This window comes from Mastacembelus armatus, chromosome 11 (assembly GCF_900324485.2).
Source record: "Mastacembelus armatus chromosome 11, fMasArm1.2, whole genome shotgun sequence".
NCBI lineage: Eukaryota > Metazoa > Chordata > Actinopteri > Synbranchiformes > Mastacembelidae > Mastacembelus > Mastacembelus armatus.
In genome coordinates, this window is record NC_046643.1 from 9585508 (window position 1) to 9608593 (window position 23086).

Sequence of the window (23086 nt, forward strand, 5' to 3'; positions counted from 1 at the left end):
ATCACTTTCAATTATTCTCAATTTTATAATTATGTGATTTTAAGTTGTCATTCATATCTGGGCAAGCACTGGGGAGGCGTAAAGAGGGGTACTAAATTCTAACAAATAGGAGAATGCCTCTACTTCAAATATGTGTCTAAAGAGGTAGATCAAAACAAACTGCAGAGGAGAAGATATAGGGTGGGTGGTTTTGGCAGGAAGGAGTGGGGCATTAGGAGGTGTTGGGGATAATTTTAAGTATCACTTGTGCCCCTCAGTTAAGCGTGGTGTTAGGATGGCGCACCCATGTAGAAAGAAGTGTTCAGGGGACTGAGGTATCGGTGCGTGCTGGCGCTCAGTGGGGGCAGGGTGGGATGCTTAGTGCCACAACTCCCCACCCCCTCAGCTGAGGTAGACGGTGTTCTAACGTGGAAGCATGGATACACTTTTACCACAATCAATATATTTACATTCGGCATGAAGAGAAATGAAATAAACTATTTTTAAATTTTGGATTTGTGTCCTCTATTCTTACCCCCTGTCTAAATTCATTCAGTATTTGTTTGCCTTTTCAGGCTTGCTTTCCCTGTAAATTGAAACTAGTTACATTTGTGAGTTACAGAGAAATCATTTTTGCTTAAATCATTTTTATATAGCACAACAAAAAAAAAAAAAAGGGAAAAAAAACAAAAGTGTCTCAGTGTGACTCCCCCTACCCTCACAATGCAGTGAATGACGTTAACATTGATTTGATGGCCTGGTTACAAAGGGCCACTCCGAACTGACAAAGTTTGCTCTATGAAAATAAACCTAGTTGGGCTTGGACCTTGCTAAAACACTACTGTCAAGGTAGCAGATGGTCAGGGAACAGAGCAGACAAAAAACAGCCACTCTGCTGATTCTAAGACAGCTACAGTGAGGACTATTTCAGTCCCCCCTGTGGAGCCCTGACCACAGCCCTCATAGGAAGGCAAAAAGGAAATTAAAGTACCATTACCAATAACTGTCAATCCCAAAACTTAATGGCATTGCTGCAATTATGTACGGTTGGCATTATTTGCATGTCTAGGTTGGTTTTTTCTTTTGCTTTTTTTTTTTTTTTTTTTTTTTTAAACTTTTTTCAGAAGATGGTGGACCCTCAGGGGAAAAACTGAGGTGATTTTCCTGTCAGCCGCCAGCTGAGGGGGCCACTACAACTCTTGCTCTGGGGCTACTATGTACAAATAGACTGTATGTACAGAGTCAACTTAAATCACATAAACATGTACAATGCCACCTAAAGCACCAGAGTTGTAGGCAAGGTCAGTTGGCAGCTGACCAAATTTTAAATTTTCTTAAAAAAATAAAAATGTTCAAAGACTATCAGCTTTATAAAGTATACAAAATACCACAAAAGCAAAATAAAAAAAAGGAACATTTTTCATGTATATATATATATATATCTATATATATATATAACAATTTTCTTCTCTCTTCTGAGGTACTAGATCCTGAGGTAGTTACGTAAAATGCATATTAAATTGGTTTTCCTGGGCAGCAGCAGTTCGGCACCATTTCCCCAAGTGTCAGTGGTGGTGCTGCCCTCACCTCTACATATATATACATACATACATATATAAATATATATACACACACACATACATATATATTTATACATCTATGTATATATAAGTCTATCTATAAAATGCATCCGAATTTATAAAATGCCACTATAGTTACAAGGGCAGGAAACCCAATATAATCCACTCTTTCTTAGGTCCTGTCCTGAAACAAGAATCTTTCCCCTTAACATGGCCCACCCAATCTGAGCCAACCCTCCCCCAAAAATAAACCAGAATATAGCAATGCCTTTTTTCTTTCCACAGAAATCTCAAAAAAAAAAAAAAAAAAAAAAAAAAAAAAAACCTTCAACCAATTAAATGCTACCAAAAAAAAAAAAAAAAAAAAACTAAATCTGAGGTTAACCAAAACATCTTGTCAGGTTTGAAGTACCACACCAAGGAGGTGACAGGAGGGGGACCCTTATTTCTTTGTATTTTTTAGTGTAAAAAGAGGGGGGCGGGGGATTACAGATCCATGGCGGGGGGAGGAGAGAGGTTAAGGGGTGCGTACATGTGAGGGCCGGTGACATTGGGAGCCCTCATTAGTACATTCTCAGATGAGGTGGATGGAGGTCCAGGGGCATAGGGTCAGCCACACTTTAAAGTTCATCAAGTAAGACAAGAAGGGGTAGATGTTTGGTTGGGTTCTGATAACCTTTGACCCCTGAGATGAACATTTCAACCTCTTATGTTGTTCTTCCCCTGGATTCTACTCCATTTGGCCACGTTTAAAGTCTTTGGGCGGATGGAGTCGTCATTCCTCTAGTTCCATTGGAACTTCACTTCCTGCGGGGCAGTGGAGGTTGTGCTCCAGAGGCAGGTTTGGCTTGCTGCTGCTGCTGCCTCCTCACCTGGGCCAGGATCTCCTGAATCTTCCTCTGGGCCAGCTATAAGGAGGAATGTTGCTATGAGATGCCAGCAGACTATTCTAACCAGATTTTGTGAAGGATCCCATGACATCCTCAATGTGCTTCTCAGCATATAGTTGAGAACTGATGCTACATACAATTTGATCTTGTTAAAAATGCCTAATTAGATATTTAGCATGGCTCCTAAAAGAACCAAACACTTCCAGTGCAGACTGATGATATTTCTGAAATCATGTTTCTCTGAGACATACGATCCAGAACTCGTCTTCCTGGCCTACATGGATGTTTTCTTTATACAAAAAAAAAAGGGGGGGGGGGGAATAAAAACCCACCTGGCATGCAAAGAAATGTCCACTGATCTTGACAATAACCTGGTCATTCTCGTCAGGTGTCTGGTCTCTAGGCACCACCACTTCTGCACAAGTCAAGTTCTGCAGTTCATTCACCTGCAGTCACAAATGAGACACCAAACTAATTGAATAAGACCGCCAATACTTCCTTTTCATTTGGCTGGAACAAACTGTGTTGGAACATGTAACTCAGGGTTATTCACTAGTAACTAATGAATCTGTGTCCTCGTTTACCGTTTTCCCACCCTTCCCAATGACTCGTCCAGCAGCAAAGGAGGGAACCTTAATGTGAGCCTCCAGTTTCACCTCTTCCTTAGGTCCAAAGAAATTTTCTTCCTTCAGCTTGCCAAAGATGCGACACTGTGCCTAGAGTCAAACAGGTTAGACTATAGATTATGCAACCTACACTGGGATATTTTCTCCGTAATTAAAAGCTAATTTTATTTTGTGTCAGCTGTAAAAAGCCACCAACATTAATGAAACCATAAATAAAACACTTCCTGCTAAATAAATCCCAGACTGAACCAACAGCTGCCACCATCAAACTTAACTGTCTATTCTTTTATTTCTCCCAGCAGTGTTTCATGTTTATAAAGCTACAACACCTTAAACTGAGCCTCTGGTGGTCCAATGATGATGACCATCCTCTGCTTGGCATCCATCCCTTCTGCAGGGGCGATCTGAATGAGGAGACAGACAGCATTAAACCAGCAACCTTCACTTACACTCCCATTTTCTATCAGTCAAGTGACAACAGGACAGACAGCATCGGCACGTTATCACCGAGATTCACAACTTCACTGTCTATCCGTCACTCACTTTGATTGAGGCGCCGGCAAAGTGTGACAACTGTTTGATGTGTTGACCCTGTTTTCCGATGATGGCTCCCACTGCAAGCGCAGGGATGAACAGGTGAACCGTCTCCGACTCTGGGTGCCCCTGGTGGTTATAGACACTTAAGTAATACTGTGAGCACGAGAAGATCAGAGACCATTAACTGCAGACCACTTGCTCCAGTCCAGCAACCAGTGCGCAGACAGTGGATCTAGCAAAAGCTGCAGACTTTATTTAAAAACAAAAAAAAAAAAAAACACATGCTACACTGGATTTCATGCCACCCTCTTGAAATTACCAGTTGGGTCTAAAGTGGCCTTTCTATCCTTCAGTAATAGAGACACAGGTGCTGAATTAATGTTCCCTACTTCTTACTCTTCTGAGCACACAGTACGTTCCCATTGCTCATGTCAAAACAGTGTGAAGGCAACATTACCATTTTGAGCTACTGGACATTTTCATTCCAGGCCATTTAAAATACAATCTGAACTTGCCATGTGAATCGGATCAGTGACTCCATCTGAAAAATAAACCTGGTTGTAGCCTCTTGATATGAAGCTAATGTTTTTACTCTTTCACTCAGTAACTGAGGACTATCCTACTGCAGATGATTTACAGATGCCTTGGTGCAAGCCACTACATAACATTGCATCCCTTAGGTTATCAGGTTGTTTGACTTGAACTCTAAAAGTAGAGAGATCAGAGGAACAATTTTTTTTTTTTTTTTCAGCCTCAAATATGGAGAAGGACTTGCAGCATTGATGTTTAAGCAAGTAAAGCAAGAGTAAGGTAAGAAAAGCAACTGCAAATACTACAAATTTGGCAGAAATAAAACTGTAAAACCATGAGGGAAACTGATCTAAACCGGTCCACTAAACAAATCCCTGCTGCACTCCAGGACTTCTGTCTCCCTATACACAAGGTTAACTACCCACAGACCAGGGTTGCCCAAAGGTCAAAGAATAATGGGTGGCTGGAGAAGAACTTCAGAGGAATCAAACCCTGCCTTCGAATCCCACAGCGAGCAGCCACAAGCCGTGCAAAGCACTTTGGGACAGGTGACTTACAGCAAAGGGCTGGCTGCTCGCCAACAGCAAAGAAGCCCAAAATGGCCCCTCACCCCCATAAGGACTGCACTAAAGGAAACAAGAAACTAGGTCGCTAAAGACTAAGTGTTAACTGTAGTTTTCACTAGCCTGACTCAACATTGACACATACCGAGTTTAAAAATAAAAAAAAGTCAGTGTTTGTATTGTATGTGGGGCAAACCACTGCACAGCATGAGACATGGAGACTGTCACTTACTCCAAATGATGAGCATCCCCCATGGGCACCTGGAGGTGGGACGTTGGACATGGAGGGGCCCATGCCTGGTGCTCCACTGGGGAACAATCCTAGAGCATTTAGATTCAAGCCTGGAATCAGGTTGGACTGAAGCTGGAGAGAATGAAAATTTTCTTTTAACACATCAAGCTGTGTTGTTGAACATCGGCACCAATAATCTATTACAGTTACTAAAAGTCACACTGCAGCTCATCAGAAAGTGAGAAGAACAAATGCAAATTCAGTATCACAATGGAGCTGCTTTTTAAATAGTGCATCCAGGTGACTGTCATTGCATCCAGTATCAACACAGCAGATAAACTAGCTCACCACATGGAAACCCAATTATTCTTTAACATTAACAGGCCTTCCAATAAACACACCACAGCTGAACTACTAAGTGCATCTACATGTTAACATTTAAAAAGGGGGAAGAAATGTGTTGACATACCTCAAATTAGTGATATGTGATAATCAAAGTCTTACATCTTTCCCTCAACCTCAGCATGATGTTTTAAGGAACTGCATGAAATGCCACTTGAAGTTAACAGAAGTGGTTAGAATAGAAATCGACACATTTTCGTGGAAACCAACATTATTCACAGTTGGTATTTTGAACAACCAGGGGTGAGGAAACTCCCTAGGAGATTAAACTTTTTTTTTCCAGGACTACAGACAGAGTTAAAAGGACATAATCTAAGAACAACAGCTTCACTGTAGCTGAAGTCCCAGACAGGCAAACTATATCAAACTGAGTTTATGCTTCCAAATTTTAGACATTTATTCCACTACATATTCTGCTGAAAATTAAATTTTATTATGTGCACCTTGTAAACAGCATGCACAGTAATAAACTTCATTTTACAGGTACGGCTCTCATCTCCCTTGCGTTCAAAGAGGCCACTGTAAACCCAATCACAACAGTAAAGAAAAACCTGCAGTGCGTAACAATTGGAGTGACATTTTTACTATGAATATTTCTGTTCTTTTATTCATTCCCAGTATCTGAACGTACTACAAAAATAACACAATTTGTTTAGATTAAGGCATTTGGGGAAATCTTGCCAACACATGATAGTACTGTTGGAGAAGTTTGAATGTGTGTATTTAAAATCCTGATTTTTTCCTATAAAGTGCTGCTTTCCCAGAGCAGTGAAGTGCATATAAACAGTATTATCTAATTTCATTCCTGACAAAAAAAAAAAAAAAAAAAAAACCCCAAAAAACTATTTGTCTCATGTTTGTCTAAACTTAAATTGCAGTAATTATCTACTGATGTGGATGTCACTTTTGAAGCATTTATGTCAATGGAAACACTTTATAAGAATAGACCACTGGAGAATTCATTCATACTTCCCATCTGGAGTGAACACTTACATTCATAGCAGCCATGTCACTCTCATATGATTCCCTGATCTTCTTCATCACCTCCTCCTCAGCTCTTGAACATGCCTCGATGGAGCCCTTAACCGTGATGGTCCGCTCTGGGTTGTACAGAGTCAGGTCCTGGAGACTGGAAGAAAACAATTGTGTCAGTATCAACTATAAACTGGGACACCAAGGCAAATGCTATTACATTAAAGTGCAAGTGCCACTTCATGTATGAAGTGCAAAACAGTAATCGAACTGTGTCAAAGTCTTACGGTGAGATTGTGATCTTGGTCTCTGTGTCCTGCTCAATTTTCTTCAGGTTGCGTCCTTCCTTCCCAATTAATCTTCCTACAAAGTTGTTGTGTGCAAGGATCTTCAGTGGGATCTCTTCAGTGCTGCATGAGATAGGAAGTGAGGATAAATGTTCCTCACAGTAAATGTGACAACTTTTCATACCAATATGCCTATTTATCAGCATTATGGGTCTTCTGCATCCTAAGTCCTCGAAGTACATTTAACTAAGGCACATATTGTTTCTTGATTCATTTGGACATGAACTCACAACTTTGTATCGAGAGCCTCCTTCTGCATGATCTCCATGATGGTTCTGCAAGCATTCGAACAACCTTCAGGGGTGGAGTGAATTGTGATGGGCTTCTCTGCTGCACCTGCATTTTCTTTCCTATGGATGTCAATCCTGCAGTAAAGGAATAAAAGAATTTAGAAATGCTCCATGGGCAAGTAAAGGAAAGGACACAGATCACTTGTTATGGCCCAGTATAATTCCTGACCTCCGTGTACGTACTTTGAGTGGGTCTGTTTGGTGATGTTGCGGATAGTTGCGCCTTCCTTGCCGATAATCGCACCTACGAACTGCGTTGGAACCAGCATACGCAGTGGGATGTCTGACTGCACTTTGGGTCGGGCGCCCAGACCTGGCGAGCTGGAACGAGGGGGTCCACGGGCATTAAAGCCTCTCCTGCCCCCTGCTGAAGGACCCTCTGGTGCAGCAGTCTCATCAGGGATATAGGACACTTTCAAGGCATAGTTTTCCATCATAAATCCATTTAGCTTCTCCATTGCTCTGGAGGACATTAAGAGATGTTAGTCTTTGGGTAAAACTCAATTGCTAGTCAGTGGGGTTTAATGTAACACTGGAAGGCTTTTAAACAGCAGTCATGAGTGAATAGCTATGAGTGGCTTATCTGTCAAATTTCTGTAGAGACAATGAGTAAAGGTTTAGGTTTAATCTGCCCTACATAAATCTCCTTAAAAATGGCAAAATCCAAGGAATTAGGGCAATAAAAAATTACTGCAAAGCCTAAGGCCAAATTGAAACAGCTTCTCTCAGGTGGGCAGATGGAAATGCATGGAGACAAGAGCACCTTACAAGTGCCACAAACCACATGGCAGTGACCAAACATGGTGGCTCTCCAGCTTATTTAAAAAAAAAAAAAAAAAACAAATTCCAATCTCAAGACATTCACTTAATACTCCCATGTCAGCATGAAGGATTTAGATTTTCTGAAAAAATTATGCCTGGAGACTCATAACCACTCGTGCAGAGAATAACATTGTAGTACGATTCATGTACACCAGGGGGCACCAGATGGTTAAATTAACCCCCGCCCATTCCAATAAACACACATTCCCCTTCCTCCATCATCCTTGTATGTCAAATTAAACTGGTTTGTGGAAAGGAAATCAGGTGCCCTGTGTGCACCGGACATAGGAAGTAGAGTTTTCAAAACAGCAAATGCTGCTTAAAGTGAAAGAGTTTAACAAACCCATGTCAAAGTATAAACAGATTTGAGGTTAATGTGAAATATATATATATATGTGTGTGTGTGTGTATACACTCACAGCCTGGCCTGGTCCTTGGCTGCATATCTAACGTTGACTACTGCAGTTTCTGTCTCAGTGTTTACTGGTGAGAGAACACAAAGCAGAGGCAATTCTCGCACACACACATATTCAGTAACCATCACAATTTACCACCTTACCCTGAAATTTCTGCTGTAACATTTGTAAAATAAACACAGCAAAACCATACAGTTGTAATAAAAAAAAAAATAGCAAAGCGATCTCTGTATGCTGTGTGTTCAGACAAGGTAGTGGAATTATGTTTAAGCAGTCTTGCAACGCAGCCGGAGTCTGTATTTACCTTGTTCACAGCTCTCTACTGCACCATACTGAGCAAGCATACTATCCAAAACCTGGGAGAAAGGAGAAGAAAAAAAAAAAAAAAAAGAAAAAAGCATGATTACTCCAAGACTGAAGGCTTCGACCACATGTTAGTGAGTAGAAACTCATCTATGGGAACCAGCCCAGCTTACTGCCAGGATACACTCCATTAATTCTGGACCCCAGAGTTCAATGCTGAGTTACATGGATAAATTTGCTGCCTTCATATAAAAGTCTACCTCAAATTATGACTCTTCCATTGGGGCGCTTGTATAGATCAAATTTAACTTGTTTTAATCTTTTTAGGTTCATTTCAAAAATGCCAATGTAAACCATCTATTAAGAAAAATGCATGATTTAAAGAGACTGACTTTGTCAATCTAAGCCATAAAGCTATTATTTGTTTTTAAATATTAGCAAAGGTCATACACAAATTCAGCATGTTTAAATCATACATATAACACAGGCAACTGGTGAAAAATGGAGACCGCATCCTAAACAATCCACACCAGTCTGGCCACCTGCCCAAACGTAAAGGATTTCAATTCATAAGAGTCAGTGGGGAGTGTGGGTTCTAAGCTAAGCTAAGACCTCTGACCATGCTCAGTTGAACCCAGGGCCACACCCCCAAGAGCTCAACCCCACTTTCTAGCCAACGAGACAATATCCCTGCCACCCCCACACTCTACAACCCACCAACCAGGCAACCTCCCGCCTCCCTACCATCTCCACTCCCCATCATTGGCTGCTCCAGGACTGACAGAGTTCCCTGAAGCCAGGAGATACTGGCTGGTTGCTCTGCCTGTCCATCTGCTGAGCCTGACCAATGGGAATCCAGGCCATTCAGGAAAGGGTGGGGTACATTCCAGCAGGAAGCAGTGGCTGGGGGAGGGGTGCAAATTCATGGTACACATTCTGTGAATCAGCGCACATGGAAGGGAAGGGGAAACAGTCCAGGTCCACCCACCCACCCACTACAGCTTTCGAACACGCCACTACTCTCACCAGTATTCTCTCTTGCTGCAAGACTATAGACACCATTATCCATTGTCTTATCTACCTGTTATGATACATACAAGGCCTTTGCATTAAAAGATCTGATTGTGCTCTTCCTTCTAACCCCTCCCCCCCTCGGAGGGGTTAGAAACCTCCATGTCACCTTTTGAAAAAGCGGCTTGTTCGCTACATGCTAGGAACATGGGTGGATCTGGAGCTGCAGTTGAGGGACATGCGTAGGCAAAGCGAGCCCACCATTACAAAAACACAGCGTTTCCGTAGCCATTTGATCACAGCTCCATGAGGCTGAAATCTAAAGCCATATATTAACCTTACAACTTAGGATACTGAACAATGCTGCAACTTCATTTAAACGTTTTTCATTTGGCTCCCACATTCTTTATGGAGCAGGAAAGAAAAAAAAAAAAAAAAAAAAAAAAAGCATGTGCTATCACAGCTAAACCTCTACAGAAAGACAGGGAAAAAAATAAAAATCACCTAAAGCTGTTAGTGGCACATCAGATTCCACATAGACGCTAACAGTGGGATCTTAAGTTAAAAACAAATTACTACAAAACAAAAAAATAATCTTGAGTCTAAACTTCAAATTGTCTAATAAAAACATACATGTGCTCAGCACATTATGTAAATAAAATAAACCCCATAGCTCACACTAAATGGCCAACAGTTTTACATTAAATGCTTATCACATGCAAAGAAAAAAAAAATTTAAAAAAAGCCATCCATGCGCACACACACACACACACGACTGTTGCTCAACACGTTTTTCACTAATCAGGCAGTGGCCTTGAAATCTGACCATGTTACAGGCTCACCATTTCTATTGATATTATTCATTTTTACATGTCCTCTTCGTGCTCGTTAACCCTTTAAGGAAAGCAAAAGTACACTACATTTGAGATTTAATGCTGACCTTGACATTCAGCTCAATTTAAATCCACTGGAAAAACATGCTATAAGACCATCCAATGAACTACTGCTTACACAACAGGACAGCTTTGTATGATCAGTTCAGACGAGGTTTTCTGAAGAATGGGTCAAAATTTAGGGGTGTATTTTTGCCTAAAATACCATAGTACACTTTCTGGGCTAATCCAAGACCAGGTCAAATAATTCATGCACTTTAAAAAGTTACCTGTGTTGGAAGTGAGAGTGTAAAACTCATTTTGGCAAGTATTAGAAGCAAGTCAGGAATTTTTTAATTTTATTTTTTGGATTAGCCCAGAAAGTGTACTATGGTATTTGTCACTGCTTTTTAAGATGTTTGTGTATGAATGACAGAACATAATGGACATTAAAAAAAAAAAAAAAAAAAAAAGTATAATTTAGTGATTCAGCACTGTAAACCTCAAACTATTTTTTGTTGAGTTTACAAACATTCATTTAACTTTAGTGATTTAAGCGAACGTTTGTGGTGGCATTTATGGCTTGAGTCATATAGTAACAAATTAATAGAAATGCCTTATAATGCATTCTCCAATACCACAAACTATGTCCTGAAATTTGAGTACAGTTAAATAAACATCATGCTCAGTCTTAAAATCCTGACATCACAGGCTTCAGAAGTATAACATGTATTGCAGGGCTAATGTAATGGACTGCATTAAATTTTATTGTGGTAACCATCATGTCAATGAAACACTAATATGTGAATTAAATTTAAATTTTAGTTCCCTGGTATAAAAAAAATAAATACAGCACAAATCTGCAAAATAAGTAAGCTGACTTTTTTTTTTTAATAAGGACTTGTACACTTGAACTAGCAAGGTCACCTAACCACCTCTCCACACCAGACATATGAAAGTTTTACAACTCATAAGACAACACCTTTGGTTTTCGTATTTACTTTCATTTTCAATTGGAGTTTTCCCCTTTCAAGAAAACATGGTGTGAAAAAGGCTTTCAAACATGTCATTGTTGATGGGACATTTAAGTCACATTTGTCATTTAAGCACAAGCTTCCTGCTTTTTTTTTTTCCAAATTGCTTTAAGAACACACCCAGCAGGTACCCAATACATGCAGGACTATAATGCTACAAACATCAAGCGACTGCGTGCATGAGCTCGCCAAATCGTCGAGACACCAGCACCATATTTTAACATTTTTACTAATATCTTTTAGAAAACCTCACCACTTATCCCTGGTGATCCCAAGTGCCTGTGGAGATGCAGTGCAAAACCTGAACCAAACAATCTTTGCCATCAAATTCAGACCCTCATTAGCAACAATTTCTCTTCAACCAATTGCCATCATTTTGAACTGCAGCCTTGTCCCAACAAATAATCAAGCGCATGCTCAATTGAAACCCACTGGGAGGCAAGGTGACTCCAGAGGCCACTAAATAAGAGCCCAGTTGGGCTGTCCCATGGTGCCCCACCCTGGAAGCAGTTAGCAGCCTGTTAGCACTCACCTCCCACTGCATGTGAGGCGGGATGTTCCTGATCTGCAGCTTACAGCTCCTGGAGAGAGAACAAGGGAGGAAGAGGGTGGGGGAGGAAGAGAAGAAAATGAATTTAAGAAAGAGGGTGAGAGAAGAGGGGAAAAAAAGAATTAAAAAGGAACAATACCAAGGCACAGTGATCCAAATTGTAGTTAGTTACTTAAAAAAAAAAAAAAAAAAAAAAAAAAAAAGAAGAAGCTGGTCCTCATTCTCCTCACCATACAGAAACCAGGGTGGACAAGCTGCACATATGACTGCTTTAATTCAATTCCCAACTCAGTGGGTGTGCACAGACATCCTGGGTAAAATGTGGGAAATGAAGGACAAAAAGCAGGCATAAGGGTGATTTTGAGTCATGCCTGGGTTGCCTAAATTGAGTCGAGAGTACTCAAAATTAAAATTAAGCTAAATAATGTACCACACCCATTCTCTCAAGTCAAATGTGTCACGAGTGACAATGAGATAAGAGCAACAAGAAGGTGAAGTGGCAGAAAGGATTTCAAAGGCAAAGACACTTTCCAAATGTCTTGTCTTATACTCAGTCAAGCAAATGCCCTGTAGCATTGCATCATGAAGTTTTAGCCACCACAAGGCTGAAGCCCACTCTTTCCAACCAAAATAGACACTTATCCAGAAGCATCCAGCTGTTATCAAAAAGGGGAAAGGGGGGTTTGATGGTGGTGCTGGTGCCGAACACAAGCCAGAGGGAATCTCCACTAGCCGCGTCATACTAAACAGTAAAAATCTAAATTGCATGCTTGTTCATTGAGTGTACATAAAGCAGAAACTAGTAGAGACTAGCAGTTACAATGGTGCTGCTATGTGTTCTGTCACTAGAAAAAGAAATACCCAATTCTTCCTTTTAGAACAAAAGATTCCCAATTTAGCTACATTATGTGTACAGCAGCATCAGGGTAGTCGCTGTGTGTTGGAAGTCATGCAGACAGAACTTATGGATCAATGAATGCAAAGTTTCACAAGTATCCTCCTGCATGTGGATGTTGAATTAAACATGTGAAAAAAGTCCTAGCCACTTTAAGAGCTATCTGACACACAAACCTAAAAGGAACAAAATGTACATATGGCTGTGAGGCAGCGCATGGAGACACACACACACACACACACTGCATTCACAAACCCTGACCCCCCCAAACAAACCATTTCCACACCAGCATTACACCCACTCTGCATGATACATATGCTGCATGTGCAACTAACTCAAGTTACCTTGTGTGTAAAAACATTAGGGCAAAGAGTTACATTACACACATCTCTCGTTCTTTCCACCAGCTTCACTGAGCTGTTAAATGACGTCTAAATGCAACTCATCTACTTGTACAGACTGCTGCACTCCTAAACCTTGTATTGTAATCTGCTGTGTTGAGGATTACACCATACAACATGTAGCATTTATAAGCTTAAATAAATTTTTTTTTAAAAAGTTACAAAATAAAGAAATTTAAAATAACACTCGAGCACATAAACAGATAAATAACACACATGCAACAAGGGCCACGGTAGATGAAAACAAGGTGAAAGCAGTTCAACATATTTAATTTGACACAGACTAAATAGACATACTGTAAAGAAAATTCCCAAATAACTTCCAAGAGTAATTCCAACCCTTTCAGGCCCACACTGCCATTCCTGGTTGATCCAGCCTTCTCTTCCCACACATTCTGTATGCTCTGCATTGCGGTGGGAACGCCATGCGAAACGTGCAACGCACCAACCACTTCCAGGCGGATTAACCTATAGCTCCACAGAGTAGTAGTCAGCCAGTGGGTGGGGTGGGGGGGTGGTATACATTCACTAGTCCCAGGCTTTGATTCTGGGGTGGGGGGTGTGTGTTGTGGGGCCTAGCCCTGTTTCAGGCAAGGGTAGCAAGGGCCCTCTCTGCCTTGTGGGGGTGGGGCCCTGTTGCCATGGACACTGACAAGTCCACTGACAGGAACATGTAGAGCGGGTTAAAAGTGGGAGGGGAAGGAAAAGAGGGGAGGGAAAGGAGTGACTGGGGTCTGCTGGTCATGTGATGGCCAGGAGGAGGCCTGGCTCCTTATTTACTTTTGAAATGGCCCAGCACTCTACAGAGTCACTGCTCAGCTCAAACCTATAGATTTTGCATCATGGAGACACTACACAGGTACAACCATGCACATGCATCCATAAAAAGCACAAGGATTCATACGTCAAGCACCATGACACCACACCACACCTGTATTCATTTTCATTTCTTAGTCGCCCAACCACAATGAAGCACTCCACGTCAACATTACTGGGGACACACAAGATCTGTGCTCAACACCCATTGACTATTCAATATGCAGAGGTTCTGAATGACTGAACTCTACAGTCTGGTTTCCGCTGCCCTCTCACAGGCCTTATACGCACACTGTGCACCCAATAAGCTCCATTCAACTCTTGCGTTGGGACAGACGGGTTTGGAAATCTCTCAGAGAATTCCAGTGAGATGAATATCAACAGTTAGAAATGACTCAACTTCTGCAAAGACTGTTACACATTTGTCTTTACCTCCCCACCACACTAACAAACTCATATGGGCTGTGTATTTGAAAAAGAAAGGGGGGAAAGAAAAAAAAAAAAAAAAAAAGATACAATGTCATTATTTGACCCTATGAGGACAAGACTTGAAGGAAGCTTTTTCCTGCAGTCTGGGTAAAACAAGAGGCCATATTCATAATTCTCTGGCATCCTAAGTCTCCATCGCAAATCCCCCTTTTTGCAGGTGGGGCCCCACAGTGACCCGATGACCCAGAATTCTTGTAAAAAGAACAAGGCGCCATTTCTACAAACAACCCTGATACAATCTACGCTATTGTCTCAATTTATAGATGTTCTTTAAATTCCTGTTTGTTTTTTTAAGGCCACAATAACAAAATGAACAAGGCAGAACACATGAAACTTTACACCACTCACTGATATCAACTGATACAACACACGTCATTAAAAAAAGAAAAAAGACCAAAAAGTCAAAGTAGTACACCTTTGAGCTAGGTCTAATGTCTGCTTCCCTCTCACTCACATGCAATAGTTGGGGCCACCCCTACTATAGCCATGCCATTTCTTTTCTTCCTGTACATGTGACTAAGAGGATATGTGCATGTGGGGATGGGCAAACAACATTTATATTGAAGTTATCCAACCAGGGAAGCATAATCTGACCCAGGAAGTGCGCAGTAAAGCTACTGCTGCACCTTAGAATTAAGGGTTAAATATTGAGTACATTTTTTTTTTTTTAAATTACTCATTTAGTAACTGCTGGCAAAAATAAATGTGACCCAGTAAGACTAACAGGGAATTCAATTTTGCACACTTTTATAAAAAGCTATTTAAGAACATATTATTGCCAATTTAAAGTGTGTCAATTGTGGAAAATATAGCTACAGTTGAAATGTAAATACACACAATAGCCTGTTGAACAATTTACATGTTTTCTCAGGATAAAATAAAATAAAAGCACAAGATCAAGAATGAGTGGGTGTCATATTTATTTTAAAAAAAAATTTAAAATGCCAAGTACAAAACATTTCCATCAGCCTGGCAAACCTAAATATAAATGTCTATAAGATGAGTAAAAGGCTTAATTACTATGAAAATAAAACAACAGTGAGGAGACGTTTTCAGAGAAGTGAATTGGGTTGCGTTTTGTTGGTAATGTGCACAGTACATTTGCAGGACAGCACAGCAGACGTTTTTCCTAATGCAGTGGAGATAATTTCAGTGGGCTCATGGCCACAGCTCTGATTCACAGAAACGTACGTCAAAAATCTTCACATAATGCATTTTGGCCAATGTAAAAATGCCACACCCAACAGCACGTTACCCTATGCAGTCCGGACTTAAACCTCAAAGTGGAGCCACCTTGATCCCTGTCTGCTGTAGCACTTCCCCCCCTTCCCTGAGGGGTTCAAAGGTTAAGCCATGCTGACTGGCCCAGTCTCCAGCTGATATTTGCAAACTGGCCCCAGTATCCAAATGTGTATAGGCCACCTCAGAATACTGTTCCCATTGACTACTGCTGGGATCTACGTTGTGAAAGGAGGGCACAAGTTACTTTCTTTAAAGTGTGGTTGAAACTCGACTCTGTTGCTGCAGTAGCCCACGCAGCAGATTGCACTAAAAGACAGAGCAACGTCACCAGTTTTCCGTAACCGGGAAAATTTGGAGGAAGGTCTCAAGATTTGACGCAAAATACTTAACGCACCTCACCTGGTGTATTTATCCAAGCTGCAGTTCAGAGCCACAACCTACCAGCTGTCAGGGAACGCCTGCATGACCTTCAGGTGGAAAATACGTTTCACGTTAAGATGAGGGGGGGAAAAAAAAAAAAAACCTCCCTACTTGCTCTGTTTTCTCACCTGGGCACGAAGATTAATTTAAATTACGTATAATAGTTTTAAACCGTGTACGTTTCACCTTGACTTTCTGATTTTAACGAGGAATGTTATTTTGCGTAAAATTGCAGGCAGTTCAAGTCAATTTAAAGAAACCAAAGCCAAGCGTATTACGTGGAACCCTTAGTATCATCTTAAATCATTACGCAAATTAGCCAGCAGGCGCCATTTTATTTTAACTCAAGAAACCACTGTTATGAAGAGATTGCGTCACCGCCAGTACTGCTAATAGTGCGCATACATGCCAAAAAGCACTAATATTCCACATCCTCAACATATATATTACGCAAAACCTCTAAAATATATTCAGATTGCACTTTATTTGGAGCAGGCAGTTCAGTGTGACTACGGGGGTCCAAACTATGAAACTAAGGGTTTTTTTTTTTTCGTGACTTGGGCCCCAAACCTCCCATTCCACTCGCGTTTGGGAGTCCATCTCATGCAACAGCAGCACAATGTGCAAGAGGAGGGCGGAAGCACAGGGCAGGCAGGGAGAATGACGGGCAGATCCTTCTCAAATGGACGACTCCACAAGGCCTGTACGCCTCAAACACAGCCTGCACTCACTTTGCACATATTTCAGCCTGCACATTCAGGCTTCACTAACCTCCACGAGGTTGGAACTGAAAAAGCAAGTGCTGAACGTCTACAGAAATGCTATTATATGGGCGAGCGACAAAATACGCTCATGCTGTTGGTGAAACCCAAATGCACGACGGTTTGTTGTTTTTTTTTTTTTTTTAGCACCCCACAGTCATGGCGAGAGGAGGGAGTACACCACCATACGCCCCTTTCATTTGACCCCACAGCAGTCATGGAAGAAAATAATCACCCTATTTAAACAAAATGCAAAAATGCACTGCTGAATTAACAATGCTCAACACAAATATGCACATTTCCAGCATTGTGTCTTACATGGTTTCTTAAGGGAAATGGTTATAGTTTTGAAAAAAAAAAAAAAAAAAGACACTAAAATACTGGAGCTCCCACGACTTGAATCAAACTATATATTAAAACTCGACCTACCTTTGACGTTTGGGGACCGAGTGCTCCACTTCTAGAACTTTCCCATGGAGTTCAACTTTACCTATAAAACAAAACAACCATTTTAATTTCATTAATCCTTTGACCTACCAAAACAGGCCTCCTGCTTTGCGTTTCATGACGGTTTCTTTTTCCTTTTTTTTTTTTTTTTTGTAGTGTTAGTGCTCACTAGTTTTAGGGAGTGTGGTAAAACCTAAACAGGCATATACAGACATGGCAGCGTCCTGAATATTTTCAGCACAGTGTGATATTAGCAACACAAATTGCTGAAAGTGTGTAAGCCAGTAATAGCACGGAGGACACAAATGAGCCAGACATTAGCTCAGCTCGTAAAATTACAAAATCCAACTTTGATATAATAACAGGCCGTGACGAGGTGAAGAATATACCAAAGCGAGTGGTGGTGTGGCTTGGTTAGTTGGCCTACATTTGACCAACACAATTAAACCACCTGGTGTGTCAGTATGGACGAAATGGCTTCACAATGTAGCGAGTTGTGGCCACTGGAAAAGACGTAGAAACCGGGAAAGGAGTGCAAGTTCAAACTGAAACCGGTTAAAGCAGCGACACACTTAAGGCCTGTGCTCCGAATCGTGCCAAAAGTGGGCTGTGTGATAGAGCCCACAATAAGGTTCACTTCACGGCGTCCACAGCCCCGCTGCCTGTGCGCCCCACTGCCCTGAACGGCACATAACATACATTAGAGAAGCCTTGGCATTTCTCATCCTCATGATTGTGTTTACTCGACCATTTCATAAAGCTACACTCAGACATATTACAAAAGCACAATTTCACTCAAATCCTGGGTAGCTATTTCTCTGAGCCCATAGTGTCAAAAGGCCAAGTAAAGGTTGTGTGAGAGAAAGAAAGGCTTGGATACACCCCCCCACCCTACAAGGCTACATGCATTTCTCACAGGGGCCATGAAGTAAAAGGCAGTCTTAACACAATTGCAGCAATTTGCGCGTCTCTGTAAATACTTTTTTTTTTTTTTAGCTCAAAATTTCTCACCTGAAAGAACATCGATGGCCTTCATTGCAGCCTTCTCGTCCGGGCAATCCACAAAGGCATAGCCAGTTTTGACAAGAAATGGACCACTGTGCGGAATCTTCCACTGCTCAAAGATAGTTTCGAAGTCCTTCTCGCTCGCCTCTGCGCTCACGTTGCCAATGTATAGCTTATTCATGTTCTGCGCCGAAAAGGGACAATCTTTACGCTGAGGGAGAGTAGTAGATAGTTATTTGCTCTCACGGATGTGCAGTGTTTGGAGTAGCCTAAATCGCCTTTACTACTACGGAGTGGCTGTGGCGTGCTTCCCGGTCGTTCAAGCCACAGATAGATTTAAACTGGCAGCCTCACAGTGCGTTTGCGCTCCCTCGCCCCTCTGTCTCTATCGCGCAATAAATAAATGCTCAATTATTAATCTCGTGTCTCCAAACGATGGCGGGCTGGGTGAAAAGGAGGAGAAACTACTTTGTGTCTTCCTCCAAACCCCTTGGCAAAGACACAGAGAATGTCACACACGGTAAGGCTGGCGCCCGCCTCTAAGTCTAGAGCCTAGAATACGAAGAAGAAGGGGGGAGAAAAAAAAATCCTCTGCTATTCCGGCTTTTTTGAATGAGCCACGTGTTCAAACTACAAATCAGCCCACACGTGAGGAATCCCAATTGCTCAATTAAGTGTTTGGGATTGGGGAAAATTGCACGGGAATCTGGGGTGGGGACAGCAGAGGGGAGTGGAGAAAAAAGGAGAGGAAGAGTGGATTGGTGCTGGGGAAAAAAACTGGCGATCTATGTGCGTAAAGGGATTCCGTGAGAACCCAGTGTATCTTTACTAGAATCACATTCGTGTGCCTTTCTCTGCAAAGGCTCGATTCTCATTGGTCGGTTGAGCGGTAGTAAAACAGCAGTGTGCACACGCACACCCATAGCTGGGAGACGCTGATATTGCGGGGGCTCGTGCGCACGGCTGCGTTGTAAGTGCGCTGTGTTCTAAGCGCGCTCTATTGATGACACCGTAGGAGGAAAGGGGGTGGAGCCATTTATAAATGATGTTGCACTATATTGTTAAGTTATATTCTGAACACATTTAATCTGCGGATTATTGAATATGAACGGCCTTGTACCGGCCCTTGGACCTTCGCGCAATGTGGGAATGACACGTACTACTATCCACATTATGGCATCCATCTTCCCAAACAAGAGTGGAGCCATGCCCTCCCTGATCCACAACTCAAAGTCCAACAGCAGGCCAGATTTGCCTGTGATCACACAAAATAATATTGAGGGGGTGTCTTGAGCGAGACGAGTGCTGCCACGCCACGTCTTTCTTTTTTTTTTTTTTCAACTTTCAGACTGTTTGGCACAGCGAGCCAGCGTACGCCATGTGGACCAAATGCACATGGCGCAGCTTCTCTGCTATACCTCCGCCATGGATTTGCATGTACTGAAAGAGGGGAGGGGTCTCCTACAGCAAAACTGCCTCTAGCGTCCTATGTAGCACACAGCCCAATAGAATCACATATGGAATATGTGTATAAAATAACACACAGCTGTCCACAGGATCATTTGTAAATCGTAAGCGAAGGCCGAGTGTTTACGCGTAGGTCGCTCTGCAGAGAAGGGCCCTAGGACTAATGGGTTGTTGAAGTGATACCTGTTGATTGCACAAAATTCAATGTACTGTCAGAGCAGAACTTGTTGAAGTTATTTATTACAAAAGACCAAAAAATGGAAATACACGTGTGTGTGTATATATATATATATATACACACGTGTGCTACATATATATATATATATATATATATATATATATAAGGTCATGTCTATCATGGACCCAACCTGACTACAGCTAGCCAGGAAACATGAAATCATAGATAATGTTATTATGTAACTGTTTCTACAATTCATACTTAATTTTTTATTTACCATTCATACCTCACAAAAGATAGCTCCTACAACAAAACTGTAGGAATGAAATGATACTCATATATCCCTGCACGCAAGCTATACAAAACTGCCTGACACATTAAACTGTATGATTACAAAGATCAAAGATTAAACTGACAATGTATCTCAGATTATACTGTCACATGTGCTGTGCAGGTGAGCACAGGTAAACAGGTATGTTGCCTAATCCTCATTCTGAAAGTATTGAAGGTATTTGGGTTAAAGCTGAACTTAATGTTTACTTGATGTTGTGCACATTAATCCTAGAGAGATACACTGCTGGGTCCTGATGGACAGCATTGTCTCATGTAGAGTGGGATTTGTAGTATTTAATCTACCCTCATTAATATAAATAGGGTGTGCAAAATATTAGAAACAGCTCTCAGTAAAATGCCGCTCTGCAGCATTGTAACCACAGCTGCTGGACTCAATACTTTTCAATAGTTAAAAAAAATCTGCACATAAACTTCATTAGATGTGATTTTCATAACAGTGCTTAGCTTCTAGTCTAATACCTTCAGACTGAGGATTTATGTTACATTAGTGTTTATATAGGCTCAATTTACAGCATACATGACAATATACTTAGAGATATGTCTGCTGTACAATGTGTCAGACAGTTTTTTTCTCTGGATCATGTGCAGGGATATGTAAAAATATCTTTTAATTCCTATTATTAGGCTATAATTATAGATAGGAGTTCTATATGAGTTATGAGAGAGTGTTGCAGTGAGTAAAAAGTTACATAATTAATTAGTATACATTTAATTTTCCTGTAAATATATAGTCTATTTCTCATTGTAACCTACACAATATGTATTTGATATGTCGTTTTGAAACATGAGCTTAATTTCACAAAGAAAAAAGTGTTGTACAAAAGTGGGTTTGAGTGGGCGTAGTCTCCACTGCAGCCCTGACATAGCCCGAGCTGTGCTTTGAGCTGAAATGATAGTAGTGTGTCCCTGCAGTGTGTGCTAGTGAATAGGCCTAGGTGTGCAGGCTCATGTTAAACGGGTTACAGAAAGAGTGTTGGTTCAGTGGGCCCTTCAGCCACTGGCTCACACCAGGGCCATGGCTGTCTCAGTGGGTTTACTCCTCTGCTGCTGAACAAACACAGGCGGCTCTCTGATTGGTCGAGAGAGCCGTCCAATCAGAGAGCCGCAGACCTGCTCCGTACTACTGCTGCTGGCGCGGCCTCAACGCGCTCATTCATTGGCTCCTCTGCTCGACTATTCTATATGAATCAGCGCGCCAATTACGCATTTCTCCCTATGTTTCCTCTGCGGGGCTTCGTCATAAACCACAAAGACGTAACGAAACACGAGCTACAGGCTGAATCCCAGACGCTTTTTTTTTTTAGCGATGTCCTCAACTTTTGGGGACGTTTTAGCTTGTGTTTACATTTATGGGTCACCCATAAAAATAGGTTAAATGAAAAAAGAGTAAAAACGAGTGTTTATATATCGCCTTTAGAACACTTCCTACTAACTTTTAATCACTTTATAATTTGTTTCAACTTTCTGAACAACTTTTTACTCTTCGTTAGATACATATATTCATTCTAAATAAACAAATATAAGGACCTTATCAAACCTCAGCCCTTTCCGTTGGCCTGGTTTGGCTCATCCATTTTTTTATAACCCAGTTTATTTGGCTTTAACGATTTTCACTAGAAATGAAATAACGAAAAGATACACGCAGGAACTCGGTGTGAATGTGCTCTGTCTGCTGGATAGCGCCTTAACGGAGTGAATGTATAGACAGGAGTCTTTGGTGTACTCGTCTGGCTCTGTCGGCTTACCGATGCATGGCTGCAGCCTGTGTGAGTGTGTGAGTGTGTGTGTGTGTGTGTGTGGCTGCAGGCTCTGCAGGAGGAGTAGTGAATGTATCGCTGAGGAATGTACAGAAAGTCTCCCCGCCCCCAGCTTCAGGACTCCTCGCTATGGACAAATTCCATAGGGGCAAACTGACATAAAGTTTCAGACTAGACTGAAGACTCCCTATGTGGGAAGATTTCAAGCGGTGCATGTCAGTGCAGGACAAAATCGATCTGTTTAAACATAGTCTAGGCTATTTGAAGAGAGAGAGGGAGGGAGAGGAGAGGGGAGGATTGTTTAAGTAAAGCGCAGCTTATAGCCCAACTTTGAACTGTTGGCCTCACTCCAAGATATAGACAGTCTACGTCGCCAAGCGCAAGACTCTTTCACAAGCCCCTTTAGGCTACACTGAATCACGGGATTCTGTTTTCCGGTGAGATTGCTTTATTTCCTTTTTTTTCAAAATTTGCTATTAGGGGATTTAACTCTTTAACAATAGGTTTGTTTTCCTTTCACTTAAGTTGTAACCGTTGCATCCACTGGCTGACCGCTTTGGACAGAGTCAGGGCTCAGACACTCTGCTGAACAGCCATGTTGAAGAGACTCTAGAGCCTGAGACAATGTCCTTATCGATGATGCTGCTTCTTTTGCTCCACACATATGTTTTCTTTTCCAAGCTGTTGTTTTCATGTAGCCTCCAAGACAAAACAAAAAAAACGAGGATGTTTTTGTAACATTTTTTTTTTCCTCCACAGATTCTCCTGTGGTGTGACACCATTCATCTCATTAGAAAATGGCGGTTTGTTCTCCCCCCCACCACCATCACTACTACCCCTCTCTCATAACACATGCCAAGGGACGAGTCTTCTGAACAGTAAATAACGAGTTTATGC

At 41.5% G+C, this 23086-nt stretch overlaps 1 protein-coding gene across 1 annotated transcript; it reads right to left on the minus strand.

Annotated features, from left to right (window-relative positions):
* Positions 1-1995: 1995 nt before the first annotated feature.
* On the minus strand, positions 1996-18969 carry igf2bp3 (insulin-like growth factor 2 mRNA binding protein 3). Its single transcript, XM_026300239.1, has 15 exons — positions 18440-18969; positions 17411-17471; positions 11940-11988; positions 8492-8543; positions 8191-8254; positions 7133-7411; positions 6890-7024; positions 6600-6722; positions 6334-6469; positions 4939-5070; positions 3619-3738; positions 3405-3479; positions 3034-3165; positions 2782-2895; positions 1996-2467 (listed from the first exon to the last, which is right to left on the minus strand). The coding sequence occupies exons 1-15, from the start codon at positions 18612-18614 to the stop codon at positions 2360-2362; spliced, it is 1755 nt and encodes a 584-aa protein (XP_026156024.1). The 5' UTR covers positions 18615-18969; the 3' UTR covers positions 1996-2359.
* Between the last annotated feature and the right edge of the window lie 4117 nt (positions 18970-23086).